Genomic DNA, 19,248 nt, shown 5'->3' with positions numbered 1-19,248 from the left:
GCGCGTTCTTGGCGAGTGACGAGGTGCGTGGTTCGCGGTAAATTTTGGAAAATGGCTATTTACGCTTAGTTATCTCACTATGAAGTGAAGTTACGTGAGTACAGGCTGTCCATGTTTATTTAGTCCAAGGCATGTAGTTATTGTCAACTGAAGCTAACTTATTTAGTCAATTTTAAGTCAATCTTTAAGTCAACTTTAAGTCGCTAACAACCAGTTTAAAGTGTTTAAGCAAGGCTAACGTTGCCTCTGGGTACCTGGTCTAGATTACTCATCAGTTGCTTCAGATAGCTAAACTCCTGCTAATCTAACGTTAAGTCTACCATAAATTGACTGGCAAAAAAGGTAGTTTAGGTTAAAGTTAGAAAAGGGTGTACATGACAAAGTATGGTCTTTTGTATCAGGTTAGCTCTCTAAACGTCTTTGAAAAAGTAAATATGCCGTATGACAGCCGATAAAGCTAAAGGGAAAAAATACAAATTAATTTAGTCTAGGTTAGCTCGACTATACCAGCAGATCAACGTACATTATGGCTACCTAGCTAGACGGTGTCTTTAGCTGCACGCTTTCCTTTGTACTAGGTAACGTTAGCAGTTTCCTAAAATTTAGAGTTGAGCGGGTGTTGGCAACGTAGTTAGCTAGCTATATAGGTCTTTGTTGAAATAAAAGTTACTGTGTGCAGTTGGGAGGATGCCAAGGCGCAGCAACTGGGGAAACAGGGTTAAAAATGTGGAGTCACTGGCCCTGTCCTTCCAGCACTGTCCACTGGCAAACCCCTATAAACCGCGGTTATCCAAACCATGGCAACCGGAGACCGTGTGGAGACTCTTCCCCCGACAAAGTGACGCTCTCTCATTTGCCAAGTGCAGTAAGGAGGCAAGGAAAAAACATTGTTCGGTTTTGGCATCGATGCTGCAAAAATAAATAGCCGTATGAATTTAATGACATATAATTATTACCTTTTCACCCTCCGTTGAAGGATGTGCACGTGTTTGCACTAGAGAAGGACCATGCCAAGACGGGTCAAAGAATTTTCCTTGTGACCAGCTACACGGAACTCTGGCATTACTACAAGTGGGTGAAACAATCCCCGTACTTCTTGTGAATGACAATAGAGGCTCTCATAATGTGACAGAACCACTTAAAACATACCTTAGAAAGATCAATTAATTACATATCACAGCTGCAGCATGAATATCATTTGTTGAAAACCAACAATATAGTAAATTAACAGCACTAAAAAGTCTTAAGTATTTGCATGCAGCAGCGATGTTTAAGCATGTGTACTGTACCTACGTCATACACCTTGAGCCTAACTAGGATTACTGTTTTATAATTATGACAAATTAAATGCTGCACAGCAGTTTCATCTTTTCAGGTGTGTCCGTGCAGTGTTACTTTTACCATCATGTTGTGTTCTGCAGGACATACAGACACTCCCTAATGCACTGCTATGAGGTCATTCCAGAAGGTGCTGTCTGCAAGCTGTACTTTGATTTGGAGTTCCACAAGCCTTCAAACAGGGGCCGGGATGGGAGGCAGATGGTATTATCATTGATTCAGGTACACAAGCACAGATGTCTACGCTTTCCGTTATATATTAACTAAAAACAGTGTGCTGGAAGGAGAGCCCTGAACAAGTCTTAGACTTGTACACAAAAGCATTTATGCTTTAAATTATTTGATGTTGGGAGAAGTTCATCCTAGCAGTAGAAGTTTCGGTGAAAGAGAGGGGTGAGGAACTCAGGAAACGCCATCTTTTGAGTGCTCCTCTGCCTTTCGTGTTAGAGTATGAACATGCTCTTGTATCTCGCTCATTAATCTGTTTACTGGCTCCATACTATCCACCAGATAGTAAATAATTAGTGTATAAAATAATGAATTATCGAAGGTGGTTATTCATGTTGTTGTTTCAGTTTGTGTGTGGAAAGCTGGAGGAAGTCTACGGTGTGAAGTGTTCAGCTGAGTACGTGCTGAATTTGGACTCCAGCACTGAGGAGAAATTTAGCCGCCATCTCATATTCCTCCTCCCCAATGCCGCCTTCAAGGACAACATTCATGTTGGTCTGTGTCCAGTAACGCTGCCGTTTCCATAGCAACCCACAAGCAAAACTTGCAATAAAAAGCAGAGGAATTCAAGTTTTTAAATGTTGTGTTGTTAAATAGGTCAAGTTAAGCCATAACTTTAATGTTATTTTTTAGAATTTGTTAATGAAACAACTGAATTTGATGTCTGTTTATGGGCTCTGTATTAGTAATCCTTTTCATTTTTGTTCGGAAAAACGTTTATGGTAAATGATGTAAAACTGGTTTTGCTGTGTTGTATTGGTCATCAATGTGTGTCAGTATCATACGTTTTGTTTTTTTATATTTGAAGGCCATTTTATCCATAAGATCCTGCAGCCTGCTCTGGACACTGTCCGGAGGAGGAGGAGTGGTGGTCTGGATTCAGGTGACATGGGCATGACCAATGTCACCCCAGGAACCACTACTGACCCGCTCTTGTCATTGGACCACACACAAGAAGTGGGCGGGGATCTGCTGGGGACTCCAGTGCCCAAGAGACCAAGGCACGGAGAGGATGACTACGACTTCCTGTTTGTTAAAGACAAAGAAGGCCTTGACCAACTCTTTGTAGACCTTGGTAGGCTGCAATCATCCTCTGATTCCACTTTGTGATGAGAGAGTGAGGCTTTGTGATGGTGGATGTAATGGCGGAACAGTCATATTCAATGTTAGTCAGCGACCTGTTTGAACCTGTCAGAAAACCGCTACCCACAGAACAGATACACAGTTGGTTTAAATGGAATAATTGATTTGCTCACAATAGCTCTCCAATTTGGATTTATAAAGTAGTTTTTCTCTTTTCTTATTGGCCCTGTAGGCGTGTACACCAAGAACAGAAATTTCCGCCTCTACAGGTCCTCGAAAGCTGGGAAGAACGCTGCGTTCACCGCGGCTGAGGATAACGCGTTCGTCACTAAACCTGATGGACGCGTATCCGCGGAGGAGAGCATATTTCTGTCCTCCTTAGTCAGTAATGTGAGGTATGGCTCTGTCCGACTTCAGTATTTCTCCTTGATAGCCTTCATGTGTCTTATGTATCCCCCTGACTATAATATTACTGTATTGCTGTCCATCTTTCGCTAGCAGACCCAGAGCGTTTGACAGCATAGTGTATGCAGTAGGGTTAGATGAACACCAGCATGGGTCCAACAGTTGACTGTAACATTATCTAAGCCCTGTGTGTCAGTGTTGAGGTCTATAGTTACAGCTATTCTGTAATTCTCAAGTGTGTTACGATCTAATGTGCCAAGTGACTGCTTGTCCGTGCTATATTTACCTCAGAGGTCAAAGTCGTCCATGTGTATACTACACATTGCATTTTTAAACATTGGGCATTGTTTACATGTTTTATATTGTCTTTACAGTCAGTGGATGTATTTCCCAGTTGAGCTAATCATTTTGATTCCAGCTTCACAGGCCAGAAGATTCTGATGTCAGAGGTCCCTGAGACAAAGGAGGACAAGCAGATTCTGTGCCCTGCCCCGCACCCCTCCTCGGTCTCGTCAGGTACTGCTCTGCACAGAGCTTTCCTCTCGCTGGTCACAGGTTCGATTGGCATTACAGCTGCAAAACATTTCCTGTAGGGACGGTGGCTCTAAGGGTGTCCCAAGTGGGTCTGCTGGTAAAGACGCTCGCCATGCTGCAGGCCTCATAGTTGAGGGGGAAAAAACTGACCAAAAATGGCATTTAGTGGAAAAAGCCTGCAAATAGCATTTTGAAAGTTCTGCCTCACCCTCGGTTTTGAACCCAGTATGACCCAATCTGCTTCAATGCCCTCTGTAGACTCTGTCGGAGGGTACCAGCACTCCCCTTACAAAGAGGTAGACGACTTTGTCCTCTCCTTGGTGACCAGAGACGGTGTCGATGGAGGTAAGGGCATGTTGATTTTTTAAATGTCCAGGTGTCAGTGGGACGCTGTTCCTGTCTGATTCGCTGTGCTTGGTTCTCCTGTGTAGGTATACGGCGGTGGAGCCTGTTTGTGTGTGAGCAGCTCCTGGTGTACGACATCCTGAGGTACCGATGGTGTCAGAATGTAGGGAGGCACCACAAGAGCAACAACATCATGTGAGCACCGCCGTCTGTGGACGCTTTTCTCCAATAAGTGTCAAATAAATAAATAAACAAACTTCTTATGATTTTGTTAATTTTCTTTTGTTTTATGCTGCAGTAAGGCTGGGTTTAGCTATTAATGAGGCGTGCAGTTTGCATATGTCTCGCTGGAATCGGCATAACCTGTACGTTGACGGTAGCCATTTCTGCATGTTTTTGCATGCTTGAACTCGGCTCACATCTGCAGTTTGATGAAAGCTGTGGCGTCGAGACTCTAGAGGTGGTTTGACTCCAGCTCTGCTTTCAGCCAATAAAACCTCTGCGTTCACTGTTCACTTGGTGTCTTCTGGGAAAGAGAGTCCCTTAACCTCTGGTGTGGTTTTCACTATCAGGATCCTGGTGGATCTGAAAAAGGAGGTTTGGTACCAGAAGTGTCATGACCCCGTCTGCAGAAGTGTGAACTACAGATCCTCAGGTATGTTTTCCTTAGTGAGCTTTTGCTACACAGAAAAACAGTGGAAGTGCTTGGCTGTGAGTGTGGAAGGATTTGTTGTTAACGTGCTTGAATTTTGCCTGAATGGGTGCTGGCATGTTCTTGAATGCTTGAGTTGTGCATTTAAAAGGGCTTTAGTTGGACCAAAGTTGTGATGCCAGCACTTTGATTGTCCCTTATTTACCAGTGTGTGGGTGGGATTTTTAATCGCTTTGTCTTAAATTCTTACTGAAGTCCATTAAGAAATCCTTCATTTACAAATAAACAGAGAGGCAAATCTGTCCACACACTGCAAAAACCTGAGGTCTGGAGGCTGAAAAAATGCTTCTACCGGAATAAATTACACAGAGCACAAAAGTATAATATAAAATGCAGCAGTGCCCCCTTTTAAACGGCTGTACCATTTTTGCCATGTAAGATGTCCTTACAGTGTGTTGATAGCATTGTTTTTGTACGTACTGCTCGTATCCACCCGTAGGTCTTTTGACTGAGCACAGTAATTTCTGTTCTTGAGCACATTGGCAATACTAATGTAAATACTAATGTAGTTAAACCTGTGGTTAAGCTGCTGACTGGAGTAATGTAGCTAACGGCGTTATCCCCGACTCCAGATCACCCCCTGCCAGAGGAGGTCTGCCTCAGTCACTTCATGAGAGAGGTCAGTGCTCCCTGCCCACTATGCAATGCACAGCTGTCCACAAGAGGGCACCTCCTGGCTTTCTGTCACCACTGGCTCCTTCAGCAGGGGTGTGGTGGACATCTCAGCTGTGGTCTCTCAGTGGGCAGGGCTCACATGCTTTAAAGGGGGGGGGTGTCTCATAAGTGTGACTGTGAGCACCCTTCACAGGGTTGCAAGTGTAGAAAGCTGGGTGAGTGTGACTGAAAGCAACTGGCTCATTTAAAAATACTTCAACCCATGAAAGTTGCTGCTCACTCCTGCTGTCTGCATGGTTAGTTATTTTATGACATTATTCTTTTAATAACTGCCCATGCTTTATTCAGCCCAAAATGTGGCTTGAAATGTGTAATATTTGCAAGAATCAGAAAAAGTACTATGGAGCATGTTGCCTTTGAGTAATTAGTACATGTAATTACATGCAGTAAGCAAGCAGTAAAATTCTTAAATCATCTCTACATTTTAATCTACTGGTAGGTGTACGCACTTTTATCAGTATTACACAGTAAAATGTCCAGTGTTAATTCAACTATTGACAGAGTACATATAAGTTCAGTTAGGGTCATATGTACTGTACTCTGCAAGATTTGATCCAGCACTGAACATTGTTCTGCATATCTGTATAAGTGCAGGGCTAACCCTAAACCTCTGTGCGGACAGGACGAGGAAGAGGAGGGGTATGAGATGGATGAAGCAGGAACTATTGAGCCCAGGGAGAGGTCAGCTGCAGCACTCGACCCCACGCGGCTACTCGACCAGGAGGAGGGGCCTGAGCGCGAGGACGACTGGCAGGATGACCACGCCTACCTGCAGGCCCTGGAGGACGCGGAGAGGAGCGTCTTGCTGGAGGACGAGACCGCCGCTACCCCTCGGTGCCACGGCGATGACCTTCCGGACGACCTCTTGCTCCAAACGCTGGCAGAGTTTGAGACCTCCAGTGACCAGATATGTGCTTCCACCAGTATGCCTTAATTGACCTCAGTATACCTGAGACAAGCACCTTAGCTACAGATCACCGTACACAAACCAGAGATATATCCACATATATACCCTATAGATACTTCCCTGAAATGAACATTGGGAGTCTTGTAGGGTGATGCAGTATTGCCCATAAACCAGAGACCAAATGTGTGGTTTAGAGCCGAGGTAGGGCTAGCTTTTTGGAGTTTTTGAAGCACTCGCCTGAATAATTTACTATAATCAGCAATTAAAATGTATTAAAGATGTACATAAGTATTTATAAGTAAAAATGTATACTTAAACATTACATTGTTTACTTACTAAGATTGTGGTAGTACAGATGCAGCTGTTTTATGTTTTAGAAATAATGGCTACCATTATATAGTAAAGAATGTGCCGAAATATTCAATAAGAGCTTTTAGTATATCTTGCTTTTCACACAAAACACAATATTGTTTTCTGACTAGTGTGTGAATACAAATCAGAATAATTAAAGACAGGACAAAAAAGTGAGAAATACACACACAACAGTGTTTATTTGGTACTGTCGACATTTTTTGAAATATATGCATCTGTTATCTGTACAAAACATGTACAACGCCAAAAAAAAAACATTAAAGCAAGCTTTGAAAGGCATGAGGCCATAATTTACCGTTTGGCTTTCCATCACAAAACGTTTAGTGCCACATCACTGTATTACTTGTTCTACCAACACCACACGCAAAAATCGGGCCACATCGGGAGTTTTGAGACTGATGTGCTTTAAGTGTGCATTCCACTACTGTCCATGTGTCCCCCCTCCCAAGACGCATAACTAAATTAATGCAGGACCGCCAGCTTGGAAAATAAAAGTGAATTTCACAGCCGGTGTGTTGTGTATGCTAGGCTTAGCGCTCTCACCTGCATCTGAGCACAACTGTGGGTCTGTCACTTTGGTCTCAATTTAAACTGTCTTGATGGTGGGGAGTCATTATGCTGTTTGTATCCTATGCAAACGTGTCCAATACCAATGGACGCTTTGAGATTTTCTCAGTTCTCTTTCTCCTCTGGAGAATACCTGGGTTCCTCCTCCACACAAAAACCCTTCCTGAGTCGTATTACACTGAGGCACGACTGTAGTGGTACTTTCACTGGGTCTCTGGCCTCGGGTTCGAACGTGTTGGTAAGAAGGCTTGATTTTGACAAGCTGGTCTCCATGGTCTTGCCTCGCGTGGGGTGGGGCTGGCACAGATAGCAGAAGGGAGACGGCCTGTGCCTCAAACACCTCCCCCCCCCCCCCCCCCAAGCCCGGCATCGGTGCAGGTACATCAAGTTCCTGTTCCTGCTGCCGCGCACAGTACAGCTGGAAACCATGGTTACGGATGACTGGCAGCCATACTGCTGGTTTTCTCAAGGACACTTTCTGAAGAGGGGGTCTTGAAATGTAGGAAGATACTGAAAAACACTTAAGCATAATTCTGCAAAACTTACTGCTAGGGGATGTAACCATGGTAAACCCCCACCCCCCCCAACAAAAAAAAAAACAAAAACATAAAAGCCATAGCTTCCTAGTACAATACACACACAACCACATGGCACAAACCCACTGATAAACCCATTAAAACCAAGCAGAGGTGCTTCGTTTCCTATCGACACGACTCTATTATAAACAGCAAAGAAGGCTTTCTTTCCCCACGTGAGTGAGTTAGGTCCAAGATTACAACAAACGGCAAAAGAACAGGGAATGCAGAGAGAAGCACGATACCTAAACCCTTCCTCCCCCAGTCTCTTCCTCCAACTCCACAGGTGTACTGTGGCATAATTTACGTCTTTCAGGGCATTAAATAATCAAAACGATTTTTAAATAGATATATACATACTGTGCTGCGATTAAAAACTGAAAGTAATGCTTATACTGCTTTCCCCCCAACACCCAACAAATGTATCAATCAACAGTGATGCCTAGCCAAGTGGTTAACGCACAAAACGTCTACAACAGGGTCTGCTGCAGGCAAAATATGAAATCTGCATATTAAAAGGCACCTAGGGTGGTCATGCGATACATTAAAAACCCAAGGAGTGTTTGGTTGGACATACAAAAGGCCCACTGCGCTTCGCACATCAACTGCAAGCTTTACATACGGTATGATTTTACTTTAAAATATATTTGTACCGGTTTCAATATGCATCATTTTACATATATAATTCATGAAGTGGGAGATTTAGACAGGCACGCATTCCCACTGGCTGTTTGTTTCCATGGAAAATAAATCTGGTTGACTGGGCTATCTGCTGAAAACTATCATCCACAAAAATGGCTACAGCATCAGTATAGCAGATTAAAAAGACCAAACGCAAATACTTTGCTTCTTATTCTTAATGTTGAAAGTTGTGTCTTTCTAGCTTCAAGGCTAAAATGTTCATTTTGAACCTCGCATAGATGTACATGTTAGATGATAACATAAACTACAGACATGTTTATGTATATGTATAATATATACATATGTCTGCAGTTTATGTATAGAATATTTTTGTCAGGACAGCCCTAGGTGCCATTTAAGAGACAGTGATAGGATTTTTAACACCCCACACTAGCTCTGTGCTTTAGGTGAAGGGGGTGAGGTGAGCCCATTCAGGCTGAAACGGGCTGGATCAAGGCAACAGGCTCCTCCTGTTCTGATCTCAAAAAGACCTCTCTCTAATTCTTATGCTCTGACCGTTCTGACTGGTAGCGGTCCGACTGTGCATCAGAACATCCAGCAGGTAGTAAAGAAAACAAAAAAAAAAAAGAAACCACGGCCCGTGCGATGAGATCATCCTGTCTCCCTGACGGCCGTTGCTAGGGGCGGCGGTGGCTATGGCTTCCAGGGTGATTGTCTCCCCCCCCTCCTCTCGGTCCCTCTGGGCCGGCCGCTACATCTTGATTCTGGAGTAGAGCTCGTCGATCTGCTCGCGGAAGTAGTTGCGGAGCTCGTTGCGCTTGGCCTTGAGGGTGGGCGTGAGAAGGCCGTTCTGCACGGAGAACATCTCGGGGTGCAGGGTGATGTCCTTCACCTGCCCCGGGACGGGGACACACAACGGCGGTTATAGGGGAGTGGGGCAGGGGGGAGAGGGACTCTCCCTTCAAGGCTTCAGACATTCTTAATGAAACTTACGAGAAATTTCCATGAAGTGACCTTCTGTAGCAAAGCATTACTCTTGACAATGATACCTTCATGCAACCGTGCTAGACAATTTTTGTATCTAAACTGGTGTTAATCCAACCATACAAACCATATAGTATTACAATTAAGCTGCAAATTACCCTGGATAGGAATGTGCTAAATAAATGCATGTAAATGCGAAGTACTGTTACCAGTTTTGCTACCAACATCAGTGTGCTACGCAGGTGCACAGGCTCGGGTGCCACCTGCTAACAGTAGGAAATGAAGCGTGCTGTATGCTGTCTGGCTGCGGTCTGGCTCAGCGCTTCGCTCCTGTGCTAAACGATGCCTCACCTGCTCAAAGGACTTCAGTCCTCCCGCTTTTCCCAGGCTCACTATGTCTTCCAAGATGGCGTTTTTCAGCTCCTGCACAGACGAGCACAGACTGGTTAAGCGGTGCACGTTGTCTGGGTAACGCACATATTTGACAAAGCAGAGCAGGCTGACACCTGTACCACCATTGGCATGAGACTGATATACAGTACAACAGAGCTGCCCAACCCTACTCCTGGAGAGCTACTGTCCCGTAGGTTTTCACTCCCACCCTAACAAAGTACACCTCATTCAACAGCTACAGTAGAGATCTAGTTGAGCTGCTAATTAGTAGAATCAGGTGTGCCAAATTATGGTTGAAATTTAAATCTACAGGACCGGTAGATCTCCAGAAACAGGGTAGGGCAGCCCTACTGTATGACAGTGAAACTCAATAGCCAGCCATACTGGAGCCTCCTGCAGTGGACCCCCTCGGAGGACTGGACCCGGCTGCTTCAGGGTAAATTTTTAAAAAGATTTATATTAGCATGTGTTCTTAGAGTCCTTTTTAACAAAGCCATACAGCCATAACCCAGGAAAAAGACATAGGTTTGACTGTGTAATGATAAGCTCGTAAAAGGCCTCTGAATCTGTGGGTGGCCTGGTGCATTCACAGAAACACATTGCCTTGGGGGGTTTTTTTCCCCTTAAAACGTGTACTTGACCTTTCCCTGCTAACAGTAAAAACGACTTCCGTGTGTCGGTTAGGCATGTGACAGATCTGCCCCCGGCGTTTAACACACCCCTGAGACTGCTATACTGATCTGTGATGGGTTTTCCTCCAGACACCCAGTCAATGTAGAGCACTTTGAAGCCTGTTCTCGTCTGTTTCTTTACTGGCTGTGTTCAACCCGGCTAATGTTAGCTGCTAACTGTATTTATCATACAGATGCTTAAGACAGAGGGCAGATAAACTCAGACTCGGGCCTGGTTACGTGTCTCATTGTGTATGTTTACCTGTGGAATTAATATTGTGGTTGCATCTAAAACAGGTCCCATATTTACCTTATAGGTTCACGGATTGTTGGCTAGTGTTAGCAAAGGTGTTTTCCAGCTACTTAGCTTGTTGGTAAGCAAGGGTAGACTGGTTTGTTTGTAGTGGTTGGTTTCCTTGCAGCCGAGCCAGTGAGTCTGCTGCCAATCTTTTGTCCACGGCTAAGGTTCATAGCAGGACAGGGACAGAGCCTTCAGTGAGTATGGAGCAGGTCTCGTGGCACTGTCTAGAGGACCCATATGTGTGGAGGCATTTTCATGGCTCAGCGTTTCCTGTGAGAAAACGGGAGGCCGGAGGACTCACCTTGCTCTTGCACAGCTCGCTGTACGACCCCTCGATGCCCTTCTTCTTCGCCCACCCGGGCAGGAAGTCGCTGTCCGGCACGATGATGGCCACCAGACACGCCTGCGGAAGGAAGGCGAAGGAAGGCCAGGGCCACATGAGGCCGGTGTGTTTCCGCACCAGTCGTTCATTTAAGTCACTGATTGGCTGAGAATCCCCACCGTTTGTTCTCAAGGCCTTAACAGGCTCAAAGGAAACCGCAAATACCTGCAGACCCCTCAGCCCTCGAGGGCTGAGTTTGGCACCCCTGATGTAACTCAATCCTATTTCCTGGCTTTCTTAGAAGAACCCCCACCCAGTGCTGGTTTAGTTATCTGCTAGACCTGGCCCCCGCCCCTCACCTGCAGACTGTCCCCATGAACAAAGGCCTGCGCTACGGGGTCGCTGCGGATGTAGATGTTCTCGATCTTCTCTGGGGCGATGTACTCCCCCTGAGCCAGCTTGAAAATGTGTTTCTTCCTGTCCACGATCTTCAGAGTACCGTTCTGCGGGGAAACGGGACACCAATGAGAGGCACAGTCACAGTTCTTCCATCTTACCACAAAGATGGATATTGGATGAAATAAAAAAGCACAAAATACAATGTGCTTTAAAATCTCATCACAGCAAAATTTTAGGTAGTCTTGAAAATAGAAAAAAGTAGTCCTCCTCACCGGAAGCCACTTCCCGATGTCGCCGGTATGGAGCCAGTCATCCTCATCGATGGCTTCTTTTGTTTTCTCATCATCTTTCAGGTACCCCTGGAAAACGTTTGGTCCTTTCACACACACCTGCAAGAGGAAACAAATGTAAAACAACTGCATGACATCAAGAACAATGACAAAGGTGTGCTTACGTTTGCCTGGGATATATCCACACAATGCACACAATCATACGCTTCAAACATTGTTTGATCAGGATCCTAGCCCCCACCAGCAGCAGTCTCACCTCTTCCTCCCCATTGGCTGTAAAGTCTTACCTCTCCCTCCCCATTGGCTGTAAAGTCTTACCTCTCCCTCTCCATTGGCTGCAAAGTAGTTCATCTCAGCTACATCCACCAGCTTCACAAAGTTGCAGGGCAGTGGAGGTCCAACGTGACCTGAGGGGAAAGGAACCAGATCAGAGCCAAACACAGAAGCACACAACATCTACTGCCGTCTTTCTGTCAAAGCACTTCAGACTTTCCACTTCAGTTGTGCTGGTCATGGAATTTAGCCTAGCTGTTAATCAATGTGAGTTTAGTTCAGTTCTTGCTTGCGCTTTAGCCAGAAATTTCCATGAAAGCCACATGTCATTTTAGACTAAAGGCTGTTTTATACTTCTGCGGAGTACACATAAAAATGGGTCTGTCCATAATTTAATGTGGGTGTCTGTACCTTTGTACATGGACGAAAATGGGCGTATGTGTGGGCAGTGTAGTCTGGGTGTATGATGTATATTTTGTTGGGTGTATAGTGTCTGTGAACAAAGGTTGAGTGGGCAGCAGAGTGAACGTTCATGTGGATGTGGATGTATTAATCTGTACAAGTGAGCAAATGGATGTAAATGGCTTTTTTCCATAGTGTGTCATGTAGTGTGTTTGCAGTGTACATGTGCATGTGTGGTTTACCTGCAGTCCAGTCCCCAGGCGTTGACATCGTACAGCCTGCCGTACACTCTGTCTGGCCGTACCCTTCATAGAACTGCCAGGAGAGGGAGCAGAACATGAAATATGGGTCTAAAAATGCAACATGTGCATGAGGACCCACACCTGGCCGATGCTCACCTGGCAACCCAGCGCTGCACGCAGGAACGTCAACACGGTCGGGGAAACGGGAGCCGCTCCGGTGATCATGAGCCGCACCCGTCCTCCTAAACTGGCCTGCAGGGGGCGACAGAGAACCAGAAGAAAACTCATGCAACTTAGTTGCTGTAGAAGGATGGGACTACCAAAATTCAGATCTCTTCGGCAAAGATTTCCAGTGATCGGCACGATGGTACACAGAGGTGATGCAGGCACGATGCTTTAGTGTTAATAATGGATATGTACTTGCTTGCACTAGACAAAGGTAGAACAACATTTAAAACACTGTCTGTCTGTGCTGGAACTGTGGTTTGCAGTTCAGGTATAACCTGCACACCAGAACTCCATATAAATATTTTATTGGTATGAAACATCAAGCAATGTCTAGATCCATGGTGGATCTTCATCAGGTCAAACTCCTGGTTCAACTTCAACTCTTAACTACACTGTATATGCATTGCACCATAGTAAAGGTGCGTATCTCCATACAGTTCCATTGGAGTTATGTTTGGCACAGAATTTGGAAGGGCGGATGACGGAGAGGTCTCTGTGCGCTTGTGGACATGGGGAAGGAGGACAGGCAGGCCTAAAGGGGACTCCAGGGCGGAGGGGCTTAGGGTTGCCAGGTTACCAGGTGCTCCTGCTCCTACCTGCACTTTACTGAAGATGAGTTTGTCCCACATGCTGTCCCTCCTCACCACCCCGCTCCGAAGCTCTGCCTCCTTCCGCCGGGACGCAAAGTCCAGCAGCCACCTCTTCAGCGGGGTGTTGGCCTGCCCGAATATCTGAGGACCACAGCACCCGTTACAGCAGCGCCGCTTTGAAGCAGCAGTCCTTAAAATTGAATTTGTTCTGTTGCTCAATATTTCCATCAGCTGACATTGTTGGTTGACTCTAGGCAGTCTTCTTTCTCAAAAATATGCTACCACAGGATTATCTTGATTATCTTCTGAGAAAAATAAGCAGTCAACATGTTCCTAGTAATAGCTTTGTTTCAAATTGAACTATGGTATTTGGAGTGTGAAAAATACATTTTGTGACCGCCAATCATCACAAATGTCTGCAAATCCGCCAAGACTGAAAAATAAAGGATAGCCACTTTACAGCCGCGTGAGAAAGGACCACACCCCCGGGAGGGCCGCGTGTGGTCTGGTCCCCGCCGGGACCGCCATCGGCGAACTCCACGCTTTACGAAACGGGGCGGTGCGCTCGCTCACCTTGTCGAACATGCGGTTGAGCAGGCGGGGGACCACGGGGAACACAGTGGGGCGCAGAGTCTTCAGGTCGTCCATCAGGAGCCGAATGTCCCCCTGGAAGTACCCGATACGGCCCCCGTGGCACAGGACCACCCCCTGAGGCGGGACACAGGACACAGTGAGCTGTGGCTCCCTAAATTCCCCTTACGCAACCCTGCTCTGACTTGCCACTGTCTCCTTCTGTGACTGCACTGGCTCCCCACAGACTCTCTGTCCAGCAGTATTCTGACCCTGATGCGACTTGTTTTGTGTTCAGTCCCACAATGCAGCTCTGCAGATGCCACACCCATCTCAGTTATTTACATCAGTGATCTGACCACTACCAAACCACAGCCTGGTATAATTCATCACATAACCTGCTAGAATGTATCTCAATTTTGGTAAAATTTTATTTTTTATATTTAGATATCCCACCTCAACGGATATTATCTGACCCAAAAATAAATGTCTGGGAAAAAGAGGATGTCTGGTCGGCCTATAAAAAATCCAACCCTGTCATCTTTTATCTCCACTTCCTGAAAACAATTCTGCTTTTCCATTTCCAAATGTCTCCACTAGAGGTCTCTTGTGTCATAAAAGCCAGAGCTCAGTACACAATGACAACAGGCGTCTGAGCAAAATACAGATCACTGAAAAAGCCTTCAGACTATATTAGTCTTTCACTTCATCTTGAAACTAACATGAATAATGTATACACTTACAGTACTGTAATTCAACCTGTTTTTCATCAGAGTGCTTTTAACCAATATTCAATCAGTACAGTTTACTGTAATGACTCTGTGTTCTTACTGTTGCTTCTGTGGGTTGTTTTAATGTGTCTCTGCAGTGACAGTAAGTCACTGTGGAAGAGCAGCCATCCTTACACTTTAATGTAGAGGCATTTTAATACACTTTAATGTAATGGCAAGGATGTGTTGGAGAGCCCTTAACATTCTTAGCCAAAGTATGCTTATATTGCAGTGAAAGTGACATGGCATTTGAACTCTAGTGAGTGATAAACTTTCTTTTGCAAACAGGAAGCAGGCATGCATGAACTGACCTGGCTTTTGCCCTGGGTAAGGGGAGGGGGGGGGATGGTGATGGTGATGGTGGCCCTGCCTATAAGCCTTGCTTTCCCCCCTTGTTTTAGGGATTCCCGTTTTAGGGGTACAGTACATACCTGCACCACCCTCTCAAACATGTGGGCGAGGGGCAGGTAGGACATGTGAGTGTCGCTTCGGGTTAGCGGACAGTGCACCTGCGAAAGACACACACAAGAACCGTAGGAGTCACCCTCCCCCGTACCTCCACCACCCGCTCAAACATGTGGGCCAGCGGCAGGAAGGAGATGAGGACGTCGTCGGGGCTGGGGCAGAGCCGGCCCTGAGCAACGGGCGCCGCGTGGACAGGAAGAAGCACGGGGGGGCCGCAGGAAGACAGCGGGAAGGAGAGAGGAAAAGAGAGGAGCGGGGGGAGGGGGGAGGGAGGGGGGAAGGAGGAGTTAACACCGAGACAGTGAGGCGCAGGAGAGAGGGACAACAAAAGCAACGAGATGGGAGGATGATGCACAGGGATGAGAAAGTGCAGAAAGAACTGAATGCCGAGAATCCCTTAGAGAGTGAGGAAAAAGGATAGCAGGGACTGGGCACTGAGCTGGAGTTTACACACACACACACACACATACACACACAGAATAACAGAGACTGGGCTCTGATTGTGGAGTTTACACACACAGCGAAGAGCATGGTTCAGCTGTGACATTTCTCAAATTCAGATCATATCTCATGAAGTCACTAGAGGCCAAACAGTCTGCAGCTGATCTGGTAGGGTTGCTCAGGGTTACATTGACGAACAAGGGTCCAGCTGTTTACTCGCAGCACCCGGCCGGGGCGCGAATCCCACAGCCGTACCAGCCTCTGGCCGCTGTTTTTGTTTTGGATCTCGCTGCCCCTTCCTCGGGCTTAAATGGGGGCATTGTCGCGCCGTCTCCGGAAACGGGTGCCAGGGTCCGAGGAGCCGCGTAAGCGAGCGCCGTTTGTGTCGCTAGCTAGCTCGCTCGGCCCACGCCCCCCCGCCTTCTGACAGAGGGGGCATTCAGAAAAACCCTGCCCCCCCCCCCCCCTCAACAGCCCTCAGCAACTCACTGCTGTGGATCTCAGTTTATGGGGGAGGTGGAGCAGATACAGAGGGGGCCATGACTTTGCAGGAAAACCCTCTCAGGCCTCAGAGACCGGCAGCTTGGCTGAGCACAAACAACAGGCGTTTTCAACCGAGGGTATTCTACTATAATACGGCTGTGTGCCACTATGTTGCTGGTAGCTAATCAGCCGCAAAATGACCACTACTGGTGTTGTCTTTAGGCAAACACATCGCAAGGTAATTGCCCCTCAATGGCTGTTACCTTGTTTGTCTAAGATAGCGGTGTTTGACGAGCTGTGATTGGCTGGTCAGTCAATCAACCTTACTTGACCCCCCCCAGTGGAGCGATCTGCTTATCGTGGTCCGTTTAAGAGAGAAGCGTGCAGGAGCTGCCTTTACCTCGGTTATTTTAATGAAAGCTGCGCAGTTGGCCACCACGTTTCTGTGCGTCAGCATCGCTCCCTTTGGGTTTCCTGCAGGAGAGGGATGGGAAACGGTTAATTATCTCAGCTCCTTCTGTGGCGGTGCCTCTAGCAGGCAGCAGCCAGGGCCACTAATCTGACTAATTGCTGGTCATTATTTGTGAAGGACCCCACGGTGTGTCGCTGTAAAGGCCGCTGTGCACAGTTACGTTTGATTGACAGAAAACAATTTGCTTACAATGAGAACCTGTAAATCTTTGCAAGAATTAAGTGTAATTTAAGCTCACATGCACACTACACACTCAGGAGGCCCACACATGTCTTCTGCTAGCTTATGTATATTCTGCCCCCAATCACTGTCCCTGGATAAGCCTAATCCTTTTATTCGCAACGTTGGGGCTCAGATTTCAGGTTTGGGGAGCTGATCCTAGATCAGCTGTTGTGGGCTGGAGGCTGCAGCCAGTACCTGTAGTCCCGCTGGTGAAGCAGATGATGGCCAGGTCATCAGGACTGGGAGGCTGTAAAGAGGGAACGGGGGGCGGTCAGAATGGTTTCATCACGGTCAGCTCACGCTCAGTTCTGCACAGAGTTGGCGGAGGTACTCACCGCTGGTTTCCTGTGGTTGGCTCTTCCAATAGCCTAAAAAGGAAGAACAGATGTCACTGGTCCAAGCCGGTCACCTGCACTTCATCAATGAGGCAACTCGTGACACTTGAGTTTGGGCAGTTCAGCTGTGGTACAGCATACTGTACACACAGGCCTACACCGCCTACACATCTTCAACAGCATCTACCCACTCTCCATAGTAAACACAATGTCCATGGAAACAGAATGTCCAAAGATATAATAGTTCTCATTTGGCCAAGAGTTCTTTTGTAGGCAAATACCTTTCCAGGCAAATGCTGTGCCCTGATTGGACACACTTGCAAGGGGAATGACAAATTGGAATTCTAGATCAAAGCATCTGCAAATCACACAATTATCCTGGAGTCAGAAAAGGAAGACCCTGTCAGAAGTCCTTCTTGACAAATGTCCATGTTTCCAGCCAATTCATTAATGCTACTTGTTTCTGAGACAGGGGAAGTCAGGATACCAGCCAAGAAAAGAAAACAAACTAGCAGGTGAGCCCAGAATTACAGTCAGAAAGAATCCAAAAACTTAATTCTACTGGTTATTACCAATGTAGTCCACGATTGGCAGAAGCTTGTCTTTGTTACCTCCCAGTAAAGTTAAGTCACAATAGCCTTGCCCTGTTCAATCATCATCTGCGCCTACATTTTTCTAAAGCGTGAAACTCTCCAGTCTCACCTCCATTTCCTTCATACTGATGATCTCAATGCCGCACTTCTTCCCTTTGGCCACCAGGTCGGCGTCGAAGGGCTCCATGAGAATGAGGATGCGGATGGAGTGCTTCCGGCCCGACACGCAGTCCAAGATCAGCTTGGCTTTGTCAGCGACGTCACACACCACGGTGGCTATGGCAGCTGCAGACAGACAGGGAGGGGACAGACCAGTCAGAGAGGAACTCTTACAGGGAGTAAGGGCAAGGCATCTGTGGAGGCACCACCAAAAACCTGCAGGCCCTCGACATTTGTCCTGAAACTTTGACCTCAAATTAAATACAGTTCATTCTGGTGGTCACTGAGCCAGCCAATAAAAGATCTGCATTCAACTGTGAGCCAAAGTCAATGACAAACACAAGTTGAATGCCGTTTGACTCATGGTCTCCACAAAACATGAAACCCTGTGATGGCGAGCAGAGCCTTTTGATATAAGTGGTTCACACAAGTCAGAGACTGAACACGCATATCTGAGAATGTAAATTGCCACTCGGTCTGCGGTACGTCCAACTGAACATGCTCCCTGGGTTCTCCCTCACCCACCTTTGTCGATAATGTAGTTGATGGCCTCTGTGCCCAGCGTGTCATATAGAGGGACGCACACCAGGGAGTATGTATAGCAGGCCAGCTCTGCAACTGTCCACTGCAGAGGACAAAAGAAACACAGTCAGTGACATAACGGGTCACATGACACCAGCAGCTCCCTTCTTATCTGAGGTGACATGTCGCCTTCACAAACAATCTGTGAGGAGTTTGTGAATGAACATGCACAAATCCTTATAACAAAGGCAGGCCATATTTCATCAAAGTTGTCAGAGGTTATTTTTATAATTTTCTTGGGTTTCAAGAGTCATTTGTCATGGCCTGTCATGGTGTATACACTGATGCATGAAGGAACAAGGCTCTTCCTCCTTTAGTCATAGGACATTTAGGCCTATAATTGTCATGTCACACAATTAAATGAACCTTTAAGTGAATGAGGGGCATCAGCAAACTGGGAGAAGGACTAGATGATAGAGGCAATCTCCACATGACAGGGGTGGTCACTGTGGAGCAGCAGTGGTCACTAGGGCAGAGGAGCGTTCAACTTGGGAGATAACTGGTTACCCTGGTCAGGAGTGGTTATAATGGAACAGAAGTGGTCACCAAAGCAGAGGAACTGTCCAGTTAGAAAAGGACTAGTCACTCTGGTCAGAAGCGGTCAGCTAGGTCAGCAGTGGTCAGTGTGGAAGGAGCTTCGTCATTAAGGGGCTTGTGCTATCACTGAAGATCAGTAGC

At 46.5% G+C, this 19,248-nt stretch overlaps 2 protein-coding genes across 6 annotated transcripts in view; one reads left to right on the top strand and one right to left on the bottom strand.

The window, feature by feature from the left end:
* Window positions 1-22: 22 nt before the first annotated feature.
* On the top strand, window positions 23-6,878 carry primpol (primase and polymerase (DNA-directed)). Its single transcript, XM_035419269.1, has 12 exons — window positions 23-873; window positions 977-1,071; window positions 1,422-1,560; window positions 1,914-2,061; window positions 2,375-2,641; window positions 2,882-3,044; window positions 3,473-3,570; window positions 3,847-3,933; window positions 4,020-4,128; window positions 4,506-4,588; window positions 5,218-5,264; window positions 5,943-6,878. Exons 1-12 carry the CDS (start codon window positions 688-690, stop codon window positions 6,252-6,254), a joined length of 1,734 nt encoding a protein of 577 aa, XP_035275160.1. The 5' UTR covers window positions 23-687; the 3' UTR covers window positions 6,255-6,878.
* The window catches only part of acsl1a (acyl-CoA synthetase long chain family member 1a), a 39,133-nt gene continuing 26,637 nt past the window's right edge, over window positions 6,753-19,248 (bottom strand). For 4 of the 5 annotated variants that reach the window (XM_035419263.1, XM_035419267.1, XM_035419264.1 and 1 more), the window contains exons 6-21: window positions 18,514-18,613; window positions 17,939-18,114; window positions 17,237-17,269; window positions 17,097-17,148; window positions 16,608-16,681; window positions 15,250-15,327; window positions 14,052-14,186; window positions 13,485-13,619; window positions 12,817-12,912; window positions 12,661-12,733; window positions 12,062-12,150; window positions 11,726-11,842; window positions 11,414-11,557; window positions 11,034-11,135; window positions 9,719-9,790; window positions 6,753-9,275 (exon numbers count right to left, since the gene is read on the bottom strand). In XM_035419263.1, coding sequence (XP_035275154.1) covers window positions 9,135-9,275; window positions 9,719-9,790; window positions 11,034-11,135; window positions 11,414-11,557; window positions 11,726-11,842; window positions 12,062-12,150; window positions 12,661-12,733; window positions 12,817-12,912; window positions 13,485-13,619; window positions 14,052-14,186; window positions 15,250-15,327; window positions 16,608-16,681; window positions 17,097-17,148; window positions 17,237-17,269; window positions 17,939-18,114; window positions 18,514-18,613 — 1,617 coding nt within the window. In that variant the 3' untranslated portion in view covers window positions 6,753-9,134. Of the gene's footprint in view, window positions 9,276-9,718; window positions 9,791-11,033; window positions 11,136-11,413; window positions 11,558-11,725; window positions 11,843-12,061; window positions 12,151-12,660; window positions 12,734-12,816; window positions 12,913-13,484; window positions 13,620-14,051; window positions 14,187-15,249; window positions 15,328-15,374; window positions 15,453-16,607; window positions 16,682-17,096; window positions 17,149-17,236; window positions 17,270-17,938; window positions 18,115-18,513; window positions 18,614-19,248 lie in introns of all 5 variants that reach the window. The other variant, XM_035419268.1, reaches the window with a different exon arrangement.

The sequence above is a fragment of the Anguilla anguilla genome, chromosome 5 (genome assembly GCF_013347855.1).
Source record: "Anguilla anguilla isolate fAngAng1 chromosome 5, fAngAng1.pri, whole genome shotgun sequence".
Classification (NCBI taxonomy): Eukaryota; Metazoa; Chordata; class Actinopteri; order Anguilliformes; family Anguillidae; genus Anguilla; species Anguilla anguilla.
This window is presented reverse-complemented; position numbering and strand designations above follow the sequence as displayed.